This window comes from Orcinus orca, chromosome 16, assembly GCF_937001465.1.
Source record: "Orcinus orca chromosome 16, mOrcOrc1.1, whole genome shotgun sequence".
NCBI classification, from domain to species: domain Eukaryota; kingdom Metazoa; phylum Chordata; class Mammalia; order Artiodactyla; family Delphinidae; genus Orcinus; species Orcinus orca.
This window is the reverse complement of record NC_064574.1, coordinates 8,956,520-8,977,672: the sequence shown is the minus strand read 5'-3', so window position 1 is coordinate 8,977,672 and position 21,153 is coordinate 8,956,520. Positions and strand designations below refer to the sequence as shown.

Below are 21,153 nucleotides of genomic sequence, written 5' to 3'. Positions count from 1 at the left end.
GAATTGAAAACAGACAAATACCATATGATTTTAAAAAAATAGTGTGTCTCTTACTAGATCACATGATCTTTGAAGGTCTAGGACCATAATTTATCTTTTAAGTGCCTTGCACAAGGTTGGTGTTTAAATAACACAGAATTTAATTAAACTTTTAAAAGAAAAGGGATAGTCTTGTTTAAATCTCCTGAATCTGTGCTTGGCAACACTTAAAGCACCCGTACCCCCAACATAAAGACACTTCTGGAATTAACCATTGACAATAGAAATTTAGTGTTGCTTTTATTTTTTACCCACTAAAGATCAAGTTTTCATGATGCGATCAATTTTGAGAGGGCTGAATCTGTTAAATGCGTATTTATAATTCTGGTTCAATTGTTGGGGTGAGAGAAAAATTACAAAAAACCCACCTCATCCCTGCCAACACATTGGTTTGTGTGAATCACAGCTCAGTGAAACCTTTCAGGCATATAATTTATCTTTTCTTTGGCCTATGTAGTAAATGCTTCATTTGTTCATGAATTCTGGCCTTGTTTTAATTATGCTATGCTCTGAATGTAGTTTTATAAGGCACAAAAATAAGATTGTCGTTCTGAAAACACAGAAGATTTGTGTGTTTCCCCCAGAATGAAATGGTGGCATCTTTCTCCCAATTCACGGCTCTGTGGGTTTGTGGTTGGAATTCCAATCCAGTAAGAGACACACAGTGAAACCGGGTGGTGGGGGGGAGGACTGAGTGGGTGGGAGAGGAGAGACAGCTGACACCGCTGAGCCGAAGGCATAATTTACCCTAAGAATTCTCAATCGATACATTGACGGCCACTTATGCATAATGTGCTACTCCCACCAAGAAAGCCATTGACTGAGAAGTTTTATTCCTGTTACTTTCTGAGGGCTGGACCCTTTCATTACACTTCCAGGACAACTGATTTTTCCCCAAAATACAGACTGTGCAGCCAGGGATCAGAACAGAAATCTTAACAATCAGAAGGCTGTGGTTGCTAAAAACCTTTACAGATATATGTATTTGAATATCCACAAGTTTACAGACTGGAGGAGAAATGAGTGGCTATTTCATAACTTCTCCATGTTTTATAAGCATGTAGGGCAGAGTGAGCACTCCATATTTCAAATCCCAATGATACAACCAACCAAAAATGGAAATTTGTAGTGGAACAAACACAGATGCAAATTTCATGGGTGAATCTAGGGAAACAAATTCACTTATTCCAAAAGGAAGATAAGTGACAATTTTTAGATTTTCTGAGAGGTTACTATAACTTCAGGCTTGACTATATTAAATACCTTCCATGTTCCCAACACAGACCCCATCTTCTGAATCTAATCTCATTCTGGAACTCATTCCACTCCAGTTGAGGTGCTGTCCCAGAGCACTCAATTAAAAAAAAAACTGAGTTGACAAAGCACAATTCTAAACCTTTCTGCGCTCTTCTTAGGATAGGAATGGATGGATCACATTAAGTTTTTAAGGTTAAATACTTTCAAGGGTCAGTTCTCGGAGGCTGAACGGGTTTACTTAATTAGGATGGAGATTTGGATGCATCACAGACACCTATCCCAAGACGGGGAAAGCTCAGTCCTTCATTCTCTTTCCATAAATAACTCAGTCTTTTCCTAACTCAAGCAATGGGCTGGCTTTGGATGCCCATGAAAATGAAACATGTGACTATTCAAAAACTCAGAATGGCCTTAGTAGCCCATGACCAATAACAAGAAGGCAACAAGAGTTTCCCCACTCAAAGTAAAGTAGTAAATAGCTTCTCAAATATTCATGAATATTGATGACCAGTTTATAGCCCCAAGACAAGGATCTTTCGGGCTCCAGGTTTATACATTTGACGGAAGGTTCCCTGGGCCAGGTAGGCTAATTCTCCTCGTGTCTGGACATCCTCTCCAACACTTGGCCTTCCCCACCAGAGCACTGGGCACCTTGCATTGTCACTGTGAGGTTTTTGTACCTCTTCTCTCTCTAGACCAAAAACTCCCTGAGCACCGGGACCCTGTCCTGTCCACCACTGTGGCCGTGCTTCACCTGCACCTGGCAGCGTCACCCTCAGTAAAGATTTGACGCCAGCATACATTTGAAGACTCACTTTGAATTAAACAGAAAGCTATTCAATTGGCTCCTGAACTGCTGCATTTGGGGAAGTGGGCGTTTAAAGGGCAATTTTTCTAACTTTTGAAAGAAAATACAAGAATCAGTTCTTAGAGTAAAAATTTACAGAAATGACAAGAATGCTGATAGCATGAGCCTAAACATACGAGCCTCATCATCTGTGCCTCAATTCTAACAGTCCAGAATTTTCAGGTGGTGTCTAATATTTACAGTATCATTTTTGACAGCGTCCTGGATGCATTAAAACCTCAGATTAATGTGATACTCATTTTCCTGAAGGAAAGTAATATCTGGACAGTGCTTAGAACAGAGCCTGGCACATTGTAAAGGCTAAATAAATGACAGCCAGTGTTATCATTAGCAACTTGGCGGGGAAGCTGGTTGTCATTAAGACAAATATATTGACAGCAACGATACACGACCATGTAATAAAAAACAACCCAGTTAATTTTTTCCTGGGTCTAAGCTCAAGTAGAGGCACTTTACTCCCAAATTTTGAAAAATACTGTTGTTTAAATCCATTAACTAAGGGAATAAGTGCCTTAAGATACAATGTATCTACTTTTATTTCCTTCTTCATTCAAGTTCTTTTCTCGGTCCCCAATACAAACAAACTCTCAAGGTTAAAATCAAACGCTCTTTTTAAGATCAAAAGGACTTGCCTTTCTTTGCGCAGGAAAGAAAGCAACCGGTTCAGATGCCTCCTTTAAAAAAAAAAAAAAATCTCGTTTTTTACAAAGGTATTACTCCAGCGTGTTGAAAAATAATTTGTACATAAAAGAGTCTGCCCAGAGCTGTAAAAGCTCTTTCTTTAAACACACACTTTAGTGCAAAAGATAGTTAAAGATCAGTCCAAGCTATTAAACGGAAGAAGTGAACTGCATTCCAACAAAAGCCCATAAACATTCTGTATATGAAACCAGCTACTGAGACGGGCAGGTATTTAAGTCTTCTAGGAACCGTTTTTATTCTGCTAATGCTTTTCCCTCCAGCCTCCATTTGATCATAAATGCAACCTGTCCACGTCTGCCTTTGATAAATGGAAGGACAGATTCATCTGTATGTGACTCACCTCCTCTTTTCTTTTACGTGAAACAGATGCCACAGCTGTTGCTGTTCTTCCAACAGATGTTTCTGCCCCGCAGAAACCCTGGCGAGCACCCGCGCTGCAATGTGCTGCTGGTTCTAGAGGGATCCACGGCTTGAGAGCTTGTCAGGACCCCTCCGTGATGGCACAGCAACACACGTGCAATCGTCCTGCCCCACAAGTGCCCCCCGAGCCTGCATTAAGAACAAAACGGATTGTCTTACCCTCTCTGCAGGGACATCGTCTGACTGCGTGGAGATTCCAGGAGTTTCGGCGGTGGGGTGGTGATGCTCTGCACTCTTGGCTTCCTGCTGGTGGTCCACGAGGGCCTTGTCCCGTCCCTTGTCCAGTTTGAAGAGTCTGTCAAAGAAGCTGGAGTCCTTGGGCTTGGAGGGGGCTGCCCCTCCGGACTCAGATAGACGAGACTCTGGTCCCCAAGTGGCAGAGGGCCCCTCGGCTTGGGCCGGGGTCTGCACGGGGGTTTTATCTGGGTCGCAACCCAGTGCAGCTGCCACCGGAAGCGCCATGGGCTCACTCGGGTCTTTGTTCCCTAGAGCTTTATCGGAGCTGACATCAAGCTTCACTGGTCCAGTGGATGAATCCGTGGCTTGGTCTCCGGTACGTCCTGGTACAGGCCGAGAGAGTGTCAAGAAAAAACGAGATTTAGCAGCTGGTGTCTGGGGTTTGGCCTCCTTCCCAAGATTCTTCCCGTTGGCATCCGCAACAGCGCTTATCTCCATTGTCTTGGGGGAAGAAGTGGCCACATTATCCTCCTGGACACTTGTTTCCAAATCAACTGTAAACACAAACATCAACAGCGGTCATTCAGCCCAGCGAGGAAATTCAAGGATTGCTAATGGACTCCCAACGTCTCCTACACAGAGGCTGTGATGCAGTCTGGGACTCTGCTGTGCCTGGGTCCCTCTGCGGAGCAGAAGTCAGCTATCGAGGTGTCTTCTGACCCTGCTTTTCTCTGGAGAGAGGAATGGAAGATTAGGGAAGAGGAAAGCCAAGTTACTGGAAAGCACGCACCAGGTGCTGTGTTAGTGACACATTAATTATCTTCTTTATCTCCGTGGGAATCCTGTGAGAAGCTAATTATCATGATTTCACCTGGGAGGCAGGACAGCAGTTATGGGGTTAGGAGAACAAGTTTCCCAGCCTCGGGACTTATTGCTGTTTGGGGCCGTATCATTCTTTGTTCCAGGGTCCACCTTGTGCCTTGCAGGGTGTACGGCAGCATCCCTGGCCTCTACCCACCAGATGCCCATAGCATCCCCTAGTGGTGACAACCAGAAATGTCTCCGGAAGTTGCCAAATGTCCCCTGGGGGCAAAACTCACATTCGAGAACCACTGAGCCAGACTGTCAATTTGAATCTGAGTTACTTAACTTTTCTGTGCCTCAATTTTCTGGTAAAATGAGGCAAATATGGAACCTACACCCATAATTTTGTCATGAAGATTCCATGAGTTAATATTTTTAAAGCACATCAAACAGTGCCTGGAATATAGTAAATGCTCAATAAATGTTATGAACGTTAGTTATTGTCATTATTCATGAGTGAGAAAATGGACAGCCAGAGAGGTTGATCCACCTTCCCAGAGCTGGCCAACAAACAGAATCTGATTATGGGCAGAAATCTGACTCCAAAGTTCATGCTCTCTCTATCTTATATTCTAGAAAGTTTCCACTGTGAAGTCTGGAAGTTCAGATGTCTACACAGGAAAGTGGATTAGACCTTGGGCCGCATGGAGGCAGAGTGTAGCGTTACCTGTGCAAGACTGTGGGTGCAGGTTCTGCCCCCTCCAGGGAGGGGTGCTGTTTCCAGAATCCACCTGTTTCTGTTTTGAACTCTGCATCGACCTAACTGAACTGCATCCTTTTCGAGGGCCCTTTTCTAAAGCAATGCAATATTAAGGGAAAAAAACACACTACAAAATTGGAAATCACAGCTAAAGATCAAGATTCTCTACCGATAAGCTGTGTGACCTTGGGCAGGTCACTAAAACTCTTTGAATTTTCTCATTTGTAAAATGGGAAAAATAGAAGCTCCCTTGCAGGGTTGTTCTGATGTTTAAAGGAGAAAACTCATGCAAAGGATCAAGAATCCTGCCTTTTCCGTAGTAGCTGCTTAGTAACTGACAGATACTGTGACTGTGTAGTTTGTAGTCAACCACTTCTTAATATCTGTTTGCAGGATGATAGAAAGAGAAAGAAGAGAACCGAGATTTATTTAGCTCATCTCATATTGCTCATAGGTAGTAAGAAATACACACAACCATTAGCAATTATTTTTGCCAAACTCTAGTATCTCACAGTGTCTAAAGTCAAGAACAAACAGTAAAGGAGACAGAGAGGGAGGGAGAGATGGAGAGAGGGAGGGAGAGATGGAGAGAGGGCTCTGGATTCCTGTGCAGAGTGGTGGTCTCCTCTTTAAGCTTTGAGGAGCAGAGAAGAAATGGTACTGAAGACCAGTGACAAGCACTAGGGGCTCCTCATAAACTCAGACCCTTTATGAACATTGGATATATCCTTTGGCTCTTCTTAACCATTTTTCTTGTGGTCCTGGAATTCGTAATTGTGGTAACTATTATACTCAGAAGGGAAGAGGGAGGGAGAGAGTGGGAATAAAGAAGTGATGGATGGATGTGTCAAGATGCCAAATAAGCAACTCAGGCAGTTGAACTGTCAGAGTGAATATAAATGAATTGTGGGGATGCTCCATGCCAGGAGAAGGGGAAGCAGTTGACAAAAAAGGAGTAGATGAAGATTCAAAACAAGGAAGGGCTTTTCAAAATGCCAAGAACATCAACTGATCTCCTCTAGTCTTCCCTACTCTCTGGCGGGAAAACAAGGAGCTAGTGGTAAGCAAGAGTGTTAGAGTCAGAGAAAAAGTCTTTGAAAAGAATCTTCCCATGGACAGACTTCCAAAAAAGTGCCAATATATTGCTTCAACAAAGGATCCATCCCTTACATCCAGGTATCTAAACTAGACTTCAGTGCATGAAGAGTTACAGCAGATACAAACCATAGCTCTTGATATCAGAGAATGGGTAAAGTATTTTTGATAACTTGTAAGGACTAGGACCTCTTAGATGGGGCAACCCATTTCCATGAAGCTCTGCCCCCCGAACTTGGGTGAGTGCATATCCAAGTCCATCATCTGGAGCTTCTATTTCCCTTGCTAAAATGCTCACCTCCTAGGTGGGCACATGACCTAAGCTACACTAACAAAAATCAGTCTTGCGGCTTTTGCTGAACCTACTAGAACAGTTACAAATCTTTGTGCTTGGGTTGGCAAACCAGTAGGAGGTACAACTGGAGCTGGTGGCCTTGGCTGTCACCTTTCAGAGCGCTTGCCTGAGAGCTAACATAGATGAAAGCAGAGCCAAGAGGTCCATGGGAGCATCTGGACACCTGAATCCAGCTGTCCCTGAAGCTGGTTTACAGTTACATAGCCAGAGCCAGCAAGTTTTTTTTTTTTTTTTTTCACTTATGCCAGTTCAAATTAAGTACATACTCAGTGACTTGCAGGGAATTTCAGGGAATTGGTCAGTACCTATTTCACCTGTTAATTAATAGCAATCAATCCTCTCCTTGAGAAGTGGTCTCCGGGCTCTTCAAATATGTCTAGGAGGCATTTAATATGGGATGGAGGAGGGGAAAGAAAATGAAATGGGAGAAAGTGAGCTCTAAGAAGCTGGATAGAAACAAAAAAATACCCGCCAACATTTTGTTTTCTCAGTAAAAGTGAAGGAAAAAAATCCAAGTGGGCAAAGAGATTACAGTCATTTGAGACCTTAGATAAGCATTAAAAAACAAATACATTATGTTCTGAAGCATTAACACACACACACACACACACACACACACACACACACACACACACACACCCCAATCTATGTGAATGAGTAGGAAGAAAACCCATTGGAGTTCCAGGTTTTATATTCTTGCAAAGATGGGGATAATTTACAAGCCTTCCTCACATTATTATGGAAAGAATAAAAAGTTCCTTCTAGATGACTGGAACTAAGCTTTCTGTTCCTATGAAAAATCTTGGGAGAAGCCCATCTGGAATCTGGTTTCAATAAAAAGTTTTCTCTTAAAGCAGACAAACAGATGACATACCAAAGAGATTTTACTTTCCATGAAAAAAATGTGTAAGAGTTTAAGGAAGATAAAAAGAAATCAAGTAAGAATGTAAATGGTAGCTCCCAAATATTTAGGAGAGTTGAAAATTTTGATCTCCTTAACGCAGAAAATATATTTTATAGTGTGTGTGTGTGTGTGTGTGTGTGTGTGTGTGTGTGTGTGTGTTTTAAGAAAGTCTTTTTTAAATTATTTTTTGGCTGCGTTGGGTCTTCGTTGCTGCGCGCGGGCTTTCTCTAGTTGTGGTGAGCAGGGGCCTCTCCTCTCTGTGGTGCACAGGCTTCTCACTGTGGTGGCCTCTCATTGCAGAGCACAGGCTCTAGGCGTGTGGGCTTCAGTAGTTGAAGCATGCGGGCTCAGGAGTTGTGGCTCGTGGGCTCTAGAGTGCAGGCTCAGTAGTTGCGGCACACGGGCTTAGTTGCTCCGCGGCATGTGGGATCTTCCCGAACCAGGGCTCAAACCCACGTCCCCTGCATTTGCAGGCGGATTCCTAACCACTGCACCACCAGGGAAGCCCTAAGAAAGCCATTTTATCTAGACATGTGATGGAGATGAATGGCATCTTAGCGTAATTGTTAAGTACTTAGATTGTGGATCAGAGGGACCTGGGTTTAACCTCTAAAATATTAAATATGTGACCTGGACAAGTTACTTTATATCTCCATGCCTCAATTTTCTTATAAAATGGACAAGAAAATAAGGGTCTTCTTCAAAGAGTGAGGATTAAATGAAATACTTCCTACATGGTGCTTAACATAGGCGGGTACGTGGTGGATAGTTAATAACTATTAGTTGTTTTGTTATATTTATATATTATTACTACAATTACTATTTAATTTTCTAAATAGAAGCATAAGGAAAGGAATTATTCCAATGGTTTAACCTCTAAATTTGGGTGCTCTGGAAAGACTTTTAAAATAGTAATTATATGAATTAATTTATCTTCAGAAATCTAAGAACCTGGGCCAGAGAAGTTTCAAGAATGCTTTTTCCAAGCACCAAGTATTCTTAGTTAAAACAAACTGCTTCATCAGATTTCTATCACATATTTAAGACACACACATACATACACACACAAGGTTTGTGTTACACTATTCAGAACTTCTGAGTAAGGGCTACCTTTTGTTTTGTTTTTTCATGTGCCAAAGCTGCAATTTTCACTTGGTACAACTGTAATCACAATAGCTAATATTCATGGAATGTTTCCCAGGTGCCAGGCATTATAGTAAATGCTGTATGTAACAAGATACATTTTATTTATGTATTATAGCAAATCTATGCTAGATACCATCAGCACTCCCATTTTACAGGTGTGGAAACTGTGGCTCTGAGAATAAAGTCACTTTTCTAACATTATTCTGCTCACAAGTGGTGGAGTCAGGATTTAAACACATGTTTGCCTGATTTCAAAGCTCAAATTCCTAACAATGTATTGTAGTAGAAGCAAGAACAGAAGAGCAAAGGAGGAAAGATGAGTGGAACAAAGTCTGGTTAACAGAATTAGTGGATTTTCAAGGAAAAAAAAAACTCTGCACAAGGCGGAATAAAAGCCTGTGCTTTCTCATATCTGGGCAACACTGGTGTATGATTTTTGTTTATTTGTTTTAAATAAAAATCAGATCATATCATTAATCTGCATAAAACTATCCAAAGAGGGCCTCATCACATTAAAATCAAGTCCAAATACAACAGAGAAGAACAAGCCTGACTCCATACTGGATCTATCGCTTTAGCTCTAACCCTTGCGCTCTGTTGCCTGTGCTTAGTCATGCTGGCTCTGCATCTTTGTATAAAAAAATGCTGCCTAGAAAAAAAAAAAAAGTTGCCTAGAGCCTGAAATATACAGGAGAGCCCATCTTCAGATGGGCTCTGACCTTTAAAGGTATAACACTTTTCCATTCATATAGAGATAGAAAGTTGCAGAACAGAAAATAACATTTGTCCTGGTGGAGGCCTATAGGAACATTATAACCAGACCTACATGGACAGCTGCAAGAACAAAGGATTCTGTCACCAAGAAGTTTGCAGCAACCAGCCACACCCCCATTTAGTATATAAGAAGCCTGAATTCTAACTCGGGGACGATGGTTCTTTGGGACACTAATCCACCATCTTCTTGGTCTACTGGCTTTCCGAATAAAGTCGCTATTCCTTGCCCCAATGCCTCATCTCTCAAATTACTGGTCTGTCGTGCAGCACAAACTTGGACTCAGTAATACAAACTGTACGGTAGACCACACCCACCACAACCTCAGCTCATACTGTGTGCTTCCTCTCACCTCTCAGCTCACCAATTGTAGTCCCACCCGAGGCTCTTCACACTACTTGTCCTTTCCACCTGGGAACGCTTTCCCTAAGATCTTCCATGGCTACCTCGTCATCATTCAGGCCCCAGGTCAGGCCTTCCTAGACCACCCTCTCTAAAGTAACCCCTCCCACTCACCCCATTCACTCCATGGATTTTGCAGAGCATTCATTGGTCTCTGAAACGATCTCATTAATTCATCGTTTACTTGTTTCTTCCCCAGTAGAACGTAAGCCCTGAATGGACAGACTTGGTGTGTTTTGATTACAGCTGCATCCCCAGTGCCCCCAGCAGTGCTTGGCATATAGTAGGATTAACTCAGGGAACACAGTAAGGCAGGGAGAAGAGCCAGGGGCATAGCACATGCTCAGCAGCCATGATTCTAACAACGGCAAAAATAGCAACCCAAGTAATAATGGCGGTGGCAGAGATGGAGTTGTTGGTTTTTTTTAACTTTTATGTATATTTTTTATTGAAGTATAGTTGATTTACATTATATTGGCTTCAGGTATACGACATAATGCTTCAATTTTTTTTTTTTTTTTGCGGTACGCGGGCCTCTCACTGTTGTGGCCTCTCCCGTTGCGGAGCACAGGCTCTGGACGCGCAGGCTCAGCAGCCGTGGCTCACGGGCCCAGCCGCTCCGCAGCATGTGGGATCTTCCCGGACCGGGGCACGAACCCGTGTCCCCTGCATCGGCAGGCGGACTCTCAACCACTGCGCCACCAGGGAAGCCCAATGCTTCAATATTTTTATAGCTTATACTCCATTTACAGTTATTACAAAACAATGGCTATATTTCCTTGTGCTGTACAATACATGCTTTTGTTTATATATTTTATACAAAGTAGTTTGTATCTCTTAATTCCTTACCCCTATGTTTCCCCTCCCTGCCACTTTCATTTTAAAATGGCTAAACTTATTTTGGATTTCTTTTAAGAATTCATTATCTAAACATTCCTAGTTCTTAAGGTTAAAGAGGAAAACAGAAACTGTCATCATAATTTTATCCACAAATGAAGTGTCCACTTACGATTCCCCACTCAGACATCCCTTCCTACGCGACGCTGTCCCTTCCTATGCGACACTGTCAATATGGTGGTCAGTCAGCATAAAAGCTAAATAAAGAGGAAATACAATGCACACTAATTGTAAAGGGAAACTGCAAATCTTGCAAACGATGGAAGAGTTCATAGTCATATAAAGATCACACACATGGTTATTGTTGGATGGGGATCCGGCAGAGTTAAAGTAGTTCGCCAAAGAAGAAGGAAAAATAGAAGGGAAAGTAGATGATGACACACTAAATTCTTCAAAAGGGGACTGTAGTTGAATATCAAAGGATTACAATAGGCCCTAGGGAAGACCGATGAAGACCTCAAAAAGTTTTGCAAAAATGACCCTTTTGCGGTCAGCCTGCAGGAGTCAAATGACACTTCAAACAACTGTGGCTTTCTGTGTTGTGTAAATGCATTTGTTGTTTTAAAGGTCTTGAAATAAGGATTCATGTGGCAGCTGCTTATGGCTTGGAGGGAGATGTTAGATTTCAAAACTTCACCGAATGATCAGATTTCATACTCTCCATCTCAATATTAAAAAGCCAGGTTATCTTCTCCAAGAGATTCTAGCATAAATTAAAGAAAGGAACGGGTTTGGGGGGCAGGAGGGAAGAATTCTCAACTGTCAGCTGGATACAATGTGTCTAAACATTTGGTGATGAAAATGCTGGGTTCAAACATTATGTGGGCAGAAGGTAACTCACCCCACGCTCTCCCGGAAGCATCCTCTGAAGTCAGCAGTGACTGTTAGTCACTGTGGGGCAAGACTACACCAGTGACTTAAGGATTTTTCCTCTCCTCTTTACTCACACATTTCCTATCATTCATATGCCTATAAAAGTCTGGAACATACAAAGATAATTTACCTGTAGAACCAGGCTTTGCTCCAACATGAGCAAATATTTCACTCAAAGACACATCAGATGTTTGATTTTTTTCTCAGTTCGATAATAATACACATTTAACATGTGTTTACCTCCCATATGATTAATCTTTCAACCCTTTCCTTTCCCTATCTCTACCTTCTACCCTCACTGCAGTATAATGAACATCTGCAAGCCGGGTGGCTTATCAAACTTTGTTCATGCTCAGACAAATACATACAAGCCTCCCAGACACATGTACATATATCCTGGTTGGTTTTTATAAAAATACGATTATGTTAGATTTTTTTGTTTGTTTGTTTTGTTTTTAACATCTTTACTGGAGGATAATTGCTTTATAATGGTGTGTTAGTTTCTGCGGTATCACAAAGTGAATCAGCTATACGTATACATATATCCCCATATCCCCTCCCTCTTGCATTTCCCTCCCACCCTCCTTATCCCACCGCTCTAGGTGGACACAAAGCACCGAGCTGATCTCCCTGTGCTATGCGGCTGCTTCCCCCTAGCTATCTATTTTACATTTGGTGGTGTATATATGTCCATGCCACCCTCTCACTTCGTCCCAGCTTACCCTTTCCCCTCCCTGTGTCCTCAAGTCCATTCTCTATGTCTGCGTCTTTATTCCTGTCCTGCCCCTAGGTTCATCAGAACCTTTTTTTTAAGATTCCATATATATGTGTTAGCATATGGTATTTGGATATTGTTTTTGATTGCTTTTATATATCACTGTTATGGATTGAATGTTTGTGTCTGCCCCCCACCCCCCACCCCAAAGCTCATAAGCTGAATCTTAACCTCCACTGTGATGGTATTAGGAGGTGGGGGCTTTGGGAGGTAATTAGGTCATGAGGGTGGAGCCTTTATGAATGGCATTAGTGCCTTTAGAACGGAGGCACTAAAGAGCTCTTTTGCTTCCTCCACTGTGTGAGGAGACAGTGAAAAGATGGCTGACTGTGAACCAGGAACCTGTCCCTCACCAGACAAAGAATCTGCTGGCACCCTGATTTTGGACTTCTCAGCCTCTAGCATGGTGAAAAATAAATGGTTATTGTTTAAGCCACCCAGTCTATGGTATTTTTGTTAGAGCATTCCAAATGGACTAAGACATCAATAGTTCTCCCTCCCAATCAATATATCCAAATCTATCTTATCTTCTTTTCAATAGCTGCAAAATATTCCTTAATATGGATATACCAAAAGACATGTATGCCATTGCCTAATTAATGAACATTCTGATAGTTTCCAAACCTTTATTTTTCCATTTCCATTATAAACAACATTGGGGAAAACTTCCATATTCAAAAATCCTAAAATAGTACTTTATTTCTATGGAATAGAGGTACAGATGTAGAACTGCTGCACCCAAATTAATGTGCATTTAACTTCTAAAAGAGACACCGCCAGATTACTTCCCCAAAAGAGGCTCTAGAGATTCACATTTCCAGCAGCAACGTGATGAGTGGCTCCCACCCCCAAGGGCAGCAGTGATGCAAAGCAGCAGGAACACTCATCACATATATTTACAATATTAAACAGCTTTTAAATGGAAAAAAAATCAACAGGAAAATCATATAACATTCTATTAGTGCCCTCAGCTCTTAGGATACAAAGGGTAAGCTTTGGAGATGCTAGGTGGGGGTAGGTTGAATTCAGGCCACAAAGAACACGGCTAAAAAGTGACAGTTATAGCTTGGGGCCCCAGGGCACTAAGAGTATCTAGCCAGAAAGTCATATGAAACAAGGGGCTAGAGGAGAAGGATGCGGAAAAGAGCCAAATCAAGAAGACATTATAGGGCTTCCCTGGTGGCGCAGTGGTTAAGAACCCGCCTGCCAATGCAGGAGACATGGGTTCAAGCCCTGATCCTGGAAGATCCCACATGCTGCAGAGCAACTAAGCCTGTGCACCACAACTACCGAGCCTGCGCTCTAGAGCCCGTGAGCCACAACTACTGAGCCTGCGTGCTGCAACTACTGAAGCCCACATGCCTAGAGCCCGTGCTCCCAACAAGAGAAGCCACCACAATGAGAAGCCCACGCACTGCAACGAAGAGTAGCCCCCGCTCGCCGAACCAGAGAAAAACCCGCGTGCAGCAACAAAGACCCAACGCGGCCAAATATAAAATAAAATAAAATAAATTTATAAAAAAACAGAAGACATTATATTCTGCAGAGTAGAGATACAAATGATCAATGAGCGCATAAAAAGATGCTCAACATCATCAGTCATTAGGGAAAGGCAATCGAAACCACAATATGTTACCACTTCACACCCACTAGGATGGCCATAATCAAAAAGACAGGCAATGACCAGTGTTGAGGGGAATGTGGAGAAATCGGAACCCCCATACATTCCTGCTGGGATGTAAAATGGTGCGACTGCTTTGCAGTTCCTTAAAAAGTTAGACATCAAGTTGCTACATGACCCAGTAATTCCCTTCCTAGGTACATAACCAAGAGAATGAAAACATATGTTCATGCAAAAACTGGCATACAACTCAAATGTCCATCAGCTGATGACTGGATAAACAAAATGTGGCACATCCATACAGTGGCGTATTACTTAGCCATATAGAACAATGACGTGCTGCTACCTGCTACAACGTGGGGGAACACTGAAAACATCATGCTAAGTGAAAGAATCCAAACACAAAAGCCACATATTGTGTGATTCTCTTTACATAAAATGTCCGGAATAGGCAAATCCACAGAGACAGAAAGCAGATTAGTGGTTGCCAGGGGCTTGGGGAGGAGAACGAGAGATGAACTGCTCAAGGAACTTCTTTGTGAGGTGATGAAAATGTTCTGGAATCGGGTCGTGGCGATGGTCGCGCTACCTCGTGAATACACTAGAAAGCACTACGCTGTACGCTCGAAAAGCGTGAATTTTATGGTGTATGAATTATATCTCAATTTTGAAAATGAAGACATTATATAAACACCAGCACAGCAGGGGATGGCTCAACATGAAACGTGAGCAGGGAGTCCACAGAAAAGACAGAGCGTTGGCTTTTAAGCCAATGAAAAGACGTGCAACCTGATGAGTAGTAAAATGTAAGCAAAATAAAATTATGAGACTTAGCTCTCCTCCTATCAACTTGGTAAAACGGGAAACATGCAGTAACCGGCAGTGGAGAAAGGATGAGGAAGAATGCCCGCATCTCTTGCGGGTGGAGGTGTAATCTGGCTGTCTCTCTGGAGGATAATTCAGGAATATATATCAATATTTAAAAATTCACAAACTCTGGGAGCTCTGATTTCTACTTCTGGAATGTTACCCTATAAATACAATCGCACAGAGCCACAGAGACACATGTAACAGATACACATCATCTGCTGGACTATTGCTGTGGTGGCAAAATAGTAAAACACCCTAATGACTTAGCAATAGGGACCTGGTTAAATAAATGATCATTTGTCCACACAGTGAACTGCTCCACAGGCATTAACATTCTCCAAGACATACGGTAAGTGAAAAACAGCCATGTTCGACGGTCTGTATAGTATGTTCCCGTTCGTTTTTTTAATGGTGTCAAGAGGTAGAGGGGAGGATTTAAAAATATACACACGTGGAATACCTCGGGCCACAAGAAACTGTAAAGAGTTCCGGCCTCTAAGAAAGGAAATTTGGGGATGGAGGTTGGGGAGTGATCAGAATTGGGGATGGGAAGGTGTTCCCTGTCCTATCTTATTATGTAAACTGTTGAGAATGTTTGCTAGGTATACCCCCCAGGTCACTTAAAAATGTAAAGTAATGAAAAGAAAAAATAAAGGGAAAGGTGAGGTCTAGAAAAGAGAGGTGGCATTTAAAGCCAACTGGAGGAATGTGTGACCTGCTTCCGGTTTGCCTGGGGCTGCCCAGCGGTGATGGCAGGCTCTGCAAGCGACAAGGTGCAGCTCTGATTGGAGGAGTTGCCAGGCCAAGTGGGTCCTGCATCCTGGAGTGAGGGGCATGACCTCTGGGGCACCTCCATATTCCAGAGTCTGACCCTTTGCTCAGCAAACTCAGAAACTCAAACTTTTTAAGTCACCTGGAATCCCTGTACCTCCCAAGGTCATTCTAAAAAGGACTTGTGAATTAACCACAGGCAGCTTCTTGGTTTAAGACAGGACAGCTGCAAAGGGGACGGGTCACAGGCGACCTCCCGCCCACTTGGTCCCTCCCTGTGGGAAACTCACATGGGATCCCATCATCATGGGCAGGATGCCCAGTGAGCCGAGAGGTCAAGCCAGCACGCTGGGAGTTGGCTGTAGGATTTAAATGTTTAATTGTTTCAGGCTGGGATAACCTGATGACAATGATGATGATTTAAAAAGGCTTTGCTGAGAGATGCGCTTTAGGGAGAAAAACTTTACAGAATCAGAGGTTGGCAAATATGAGATCCACTGACAGCTTGGCGCTGGGCCAGCAGAATGTTTAGATGTTTCTGAATTGGGGAATTTCATTTGCAAATCCTAAAATGGGGCTTTCACTGAAATATCCTCTTGTCTGCTGAGGGATTCTCACAGGGCAGCCGGGCTGAGGGCTGACACAGGGAGAGTTTCCAGTTTCCTGCAGCCTCCACATCTCGTGCCAGTTCTCAGCTGCAGTGGTCCTTGCTTCTGGGGGAGTGTCAGAATCTCCAGGAAGGCTTGTGAGAACAGAGGGCCAGCCCCACCCACAGCATTGGATTCTGGAGGTCTGAACTGGGCTGCAGGTCTAACTAGTTTGAGGTGACGGGATGATGCTGGTCCAGGGACCACTCTGAGAATCACTGATACACATCCCAGCTTCTGTACTGACAAATGGAGCAAGACTCCGCTTATGTCTTCCTGCTCTCATTCCCAGAAGTATTTGGTCTTTGAGGTATGTTTGCATATATCAGATCTCACCCACTAATGTGCTGTTTCAATTGTTAAACTTCTAGCAATCTGGAGGGCACCTTACCTTTTATTTGGTCTAAGTGATTTATTATTTTTATTTTTGTTAACTGGAAAGTTGTTGGCAAGCGGGTGTGTTTATTCCATTTCCAGATCTGATGAAAATGCGCCCCGGAGAAATGAGATGATGTGCAGTTGTCACAGGACGATACTGTTTCTCTTCTTGCCGTTTTTTTATGTTTTCCCTTGGTCTCTCCCTGGCTCTCTTGGTCTTCCCTTTAAGAGAGGGACAGGTTCATATCGCTCAAGCTGCAGGAACCGTGTGCATGCTTCTATCTTTAGAGAGGAGTGTGCTGGTTGTCTTCTTGGTCCAGAGAGGCAAAGAGCAGGCTGTGTGTTACTTGACAGCTGCGTGGAAGTTAATGCACCCAGACGGTCTGCGCCCTGGAACGGAAAGCTGTGCCCCCGGCGTCAGCCATGGCAGGGACAAAAATGTTCCCAAACAAATTAAAACAGAGATGCCAATGTTTCACTTTTGAAAAATGTGAATAAGGAATTTTCTATTGGAGTGTGTTTCAAAGGGTTTTCAACGCTGGCAGAACACGAGGAACTTTAAAAATACTTAGCCCAGGGAAACTTGAAAAAAGACATGCCCGGGCCCTACACTCCAGGGCTTCTGATTGTATTATTCCAGGTGAGGCCTGGGTATGAGGATTTAAAAATTCCCCAGCAGATTCTAATGTGCATTCAAGTTTGGGAACCACTATTTTCAGGAGTCTATATAAGTATAATGGCCATCATTTATTGTTCCAGGCACCAAGTAAAGGGGTTTGCAAGCACTATCTCATTTTCTCTACCATCAGGTCACAAAGTCTCTTGTTTATCCTCACACAGCTGCTGAGAGGTGGGGTGAGGCCTCAGACACAAGTGGTTTGTCCAAAAGCACCTGTCTAACCATTGTACAGGCAGACCCTGGAGATTTGGTTTGGCACCAGATCACAGCAATAAAATAAATATTGCAATAAAGTGAGTCACACAAAGTTTCTGGTTTCTCAGTGCATATCAAAGTTATGTTTACACTATACTGTAGTCTATTAAGTGTGCAGTAGCACTAGGTCTAAAAAAAGTGCATACCTTAATTTAAAAATACTCGATTGCTAAAAATGCTAAGCATCATCTGAGCCTTCCGAGAGTCGTACGCTTTTTGCTGGTGGAGGGTCTTTCCTCGAAGTGGATACTGCTGACTGATCAGGGTGATGGTTGCTGAAGGTTGGGAGGCCGTGGCAATGTCTTAAAATAAGACAGCCATGAAGTTTGCCCCTTTCACGAATGATTTCTCTGCAGCATGTGATGCTGTCTGACAGCATTTTACCCACAGTAGACCTTCTTTCAAAATTGGAGCCAATCCTCTCACACCCTGCCGCTGTTTTATCAACTAAGTTCATGTAATATTCTAAATTCTTTGTTGTCATTTCAACAATCTTCAGAGGTTCATCGCCAGGAGTAGATTCCATCTCAAGAAACCATTTTTGGGGCTTCCCTGGTGGAGCAGTGGTTGAGGGTCCGCCTGCCGATGCAGGGGACGCAGTTTCGTGCCCCGGTCCGGGAGGATCCCACATGCCACGGAGCGGCTGGGCCCGTGAGCCATGGCCGCCGAGCCTGCGCGTCCGGAGCCTGTGCTCCCCGGCAGGAGAGGCCACAACAGTGAGAGGCCCGTGTACCACCAAAAAAAAAAAAAAAATTCAGTAAATCATGTTGTAAATAGACGTGCTGTCATCCAGGCTTTGCTCTTCCACGTATGGAGCACGGGCAGAGCAGAGTTAGCCCTTAAGGGCCCTAGGATTTTCAGAACTGTAACTGAACACTGGCATCGACTTAATGTCACCAGCTGCATTAATCCCTAACAAGAGTCAGCCTGCCCTTTGAAACTTTGAAGCCAGGCATTGACTTCTCCTCTCTAGCTATGCACGTCCTAAATGGCATCTTCTTCCAATAGAAAGCTGTTTCCTCTACACTGAAAATCTGTTGTTTAGTGTCACCTTCACTAATTATCTTAGCTAGATCTTCTGGATAACTTGCTGCAGCTTCTATATCAGCACTTGCTGCTTCACCCTGTACTTTTCTGTTATGGAGACGGCTTCTTTCCCTAAACCTCATGAACCAACCTCTGCTGGCTTCAAACTTTTCTTCTGCAGTTTCCTCACTTCTTTCAGGCTTCATAGAACTGAAGAGAGTGAAGGCTTTCTCTGGATTAGGGTGTTTTTTTTTTTGCTCAAGCTAACGTTGTGACTGATTTGACCTTCTATCCAGACCACTAAAACTTTCTCCATGTCAGCAATAAGGCTGTTTTACTTTCTTACCATTCATGTGCTCACTGCAATAGCACTTTTCATTTCCTTCAAGAACTTCTCCTTTGCGTTCACAACTTGGCTAACAATTTGGCACAAGCTTTCGGTTTGTCTTGTCTTTCAACACGCCTTCCTCACTATGCTTATTCATTTCTAGCGTTTGATTTAAAGTGAGAGATGTGTGACTCTTCCTTTCACTTGAACACTTAGAGGCCACCATAGTGTTATTAATTGTCCTAATTTCAACAGTTGGTGTGTCTCAGGGAAAAGGGAGGCCTGAGGACAGGGAGAGAGATGGGGAAACAGCTGGTCGGTGGAGCAGACAGAACACACGACACTTATTGATTAAGCTCACTGTCTTACATGGGCGAGGTTTGCAGCACCCCAAAACAATTACAATAGTAACACCAAAGATCACAGATCACCATAAAGAGTTTGCAGTATTGTGAGAATTACCAAAATGTGATACAGAGACATGCAGTGAGCAAATGCTGTTGGAAAAATGGCCTCCATAGACTGGCTCAACACGGAGTTGCCACAAACCTTCAATTTGCAAAAAATGCAATATCTGCAAAGCACAATCAAGTGAAGCTCAAAAAAACAACACGTGCCTGCATTACACGGCTTCCCTCCTGAAGAAGTTATCTAAAATACAAAGAATAAAAAACATGTACAAGAATGTTTATTGCAACATTGCTCAGAGTAGAGAAAAATAGAAAAAAAAAAGCCCAACATCAGGGTAATGGCTGAATGAATTACAGTACATCCACACCTTAAAATACCTTGTAGCTGTTACAAAACAATGAATTAAAGATGTACCAGTTGAATGGAAGGGATTTGCACACGTCTGTGGAGCTCAAGGATCTGTCCCGGCCTGGGATGGCTGGAACATCTGGGGACTAGCTGAGCATTTCTTTCTTGTCACATGGCTTCTTCATGTGACTAGCTTGGGCTCCCTTCCACCATGGCAGTCTGAGTCGCTCTGACATGGTGGTTAGCTTTCCCCAGAGCTAGTGCTTTGAAAGACAAAGGCAGAGGCTGGAAGGCTTCTTAAGACTTAGGCTTGGAAGTCACGCATCATCCCTTCCACTACATATTATTGGTTCTACAGGGTCATCTCAGATATCAAGGGAGAAGACTACAGGGGTGTGAATACTGGGAAGCCTTGATTATTGGGGGGAGGGGAGGGATGTGCAATTTTGGAGACTGTCTATCACAACAGAGTAACAGGGAGGCTACATGTACCAGACAGAAATTCTCCACTAGAATTTTTTTTTTTTTTTCGGTACGTGGGTCTCTCACTGCTGTGGCCTCTCCCGTTGCGGAGCACAGGCTCTGGATGCGCAGGCTCAGTGGCCATGGCTCACGGGCCCAGCCGCTCCGCGGCATGTGGGATCTTCCTGGACCGGGGCACGAACCCACGTCCCCTTCATCAGCAGGCGGACTCTCAACCACTGCGCCACCAGGGAAGCCCTCCACTAGAATTTTTGATGAGAAGAAGCACTAAGAGGTTGAGAAGTATTAGATTTCACAGGGACTTCTGCATACTTCCGAGGACAGAGGAGCCAGGAGCTGTCAGGCCACCTGGCAGAGCGCTTTCAGGATTCTCTGTAACCACTTTAAGTAGAGAGCTGTCGCAGTGCAACCCAGAGGAAGTGCCTGTGTGGGTGGCATGTCTAGCAGGGTTGCAGGGTGGAGGACTGAAGATAAGGAGCTTATTTATTGAGTGAGATATATACAGCAAGATGGTGGAAGGAGAGAGAAAACGGGCGTTCAGGAAATGAGCTAGATCCCTTTAATGACTTTTGAAAGGCCTGAGTAAACATATGTGGCTACTTTCGGTTGCTCAATTGTAATTCTTTGAAATCAAAACACTGGCAGACACTGGGGACTGCCTGTCCAGTGGCCAATCCACTCCAACCCGTTTTCTTTGCTTGCTGCCCAGAGAAGTACCTGACTTCCCAGCATCCCCTGCAGCTAGTGGTGGTCATGTGACCTCACTCTGGCCAATGAGATATAAGTGGATGCCTACTTGAGGCAGGGGCTTCTAGGAAGGACCTTCCTTTCTTTTCTAATAAAAGGAGAAAAAAGAGTAGCAAATCGTGGCTTTCCCTTCTGGCTTTTGGGTCCCGTCATGTGAGGATGTGATGTGTGGGTCTGTGGCATCTTGTGAGCCACAGTAGATAACTGGCACACTTATTTGGTGTCTTGATAATGCCGTCAAGATGCTGCACCGAGCTTGGAACTGCCAACCCCCAGGCTTCTCGTTATAATTAAAAGTGCTATTTACTTAGGGCTGTATTATTGCAGCAGATACATCCGGATC

The 21,153-nt window shown here is 43.5% G+C and overlaps 1 protein-coding gene across 1 annotated transcript in view; it reads right to left on the bottom strand.

The window, feature by feature from the left end:
- Positions 1-21,153, bottom strand: part of BCAS1 (brain enriched myelin associated protein 1) — a 115,262-nt gene that overhangs the window by 72,269 nt on the left and 21,840 nt on the right. The window contains exons 4-5 of the mRNA XM_049700048.1: positions 3,446-4,017; positions 2,797-2,838 (exon numbers count right to left, since the gene is read on the bottom strand). Of these exons, the coding sequence (XP_049556005.1) occupies positions 2,797-2,838; positions 3,446-4,017 (614 nt within the window). The remainder of the gene's footprint in view (positions 1-2,796; positions 2,839-3,445; positions 4,018-21,153) is intronic.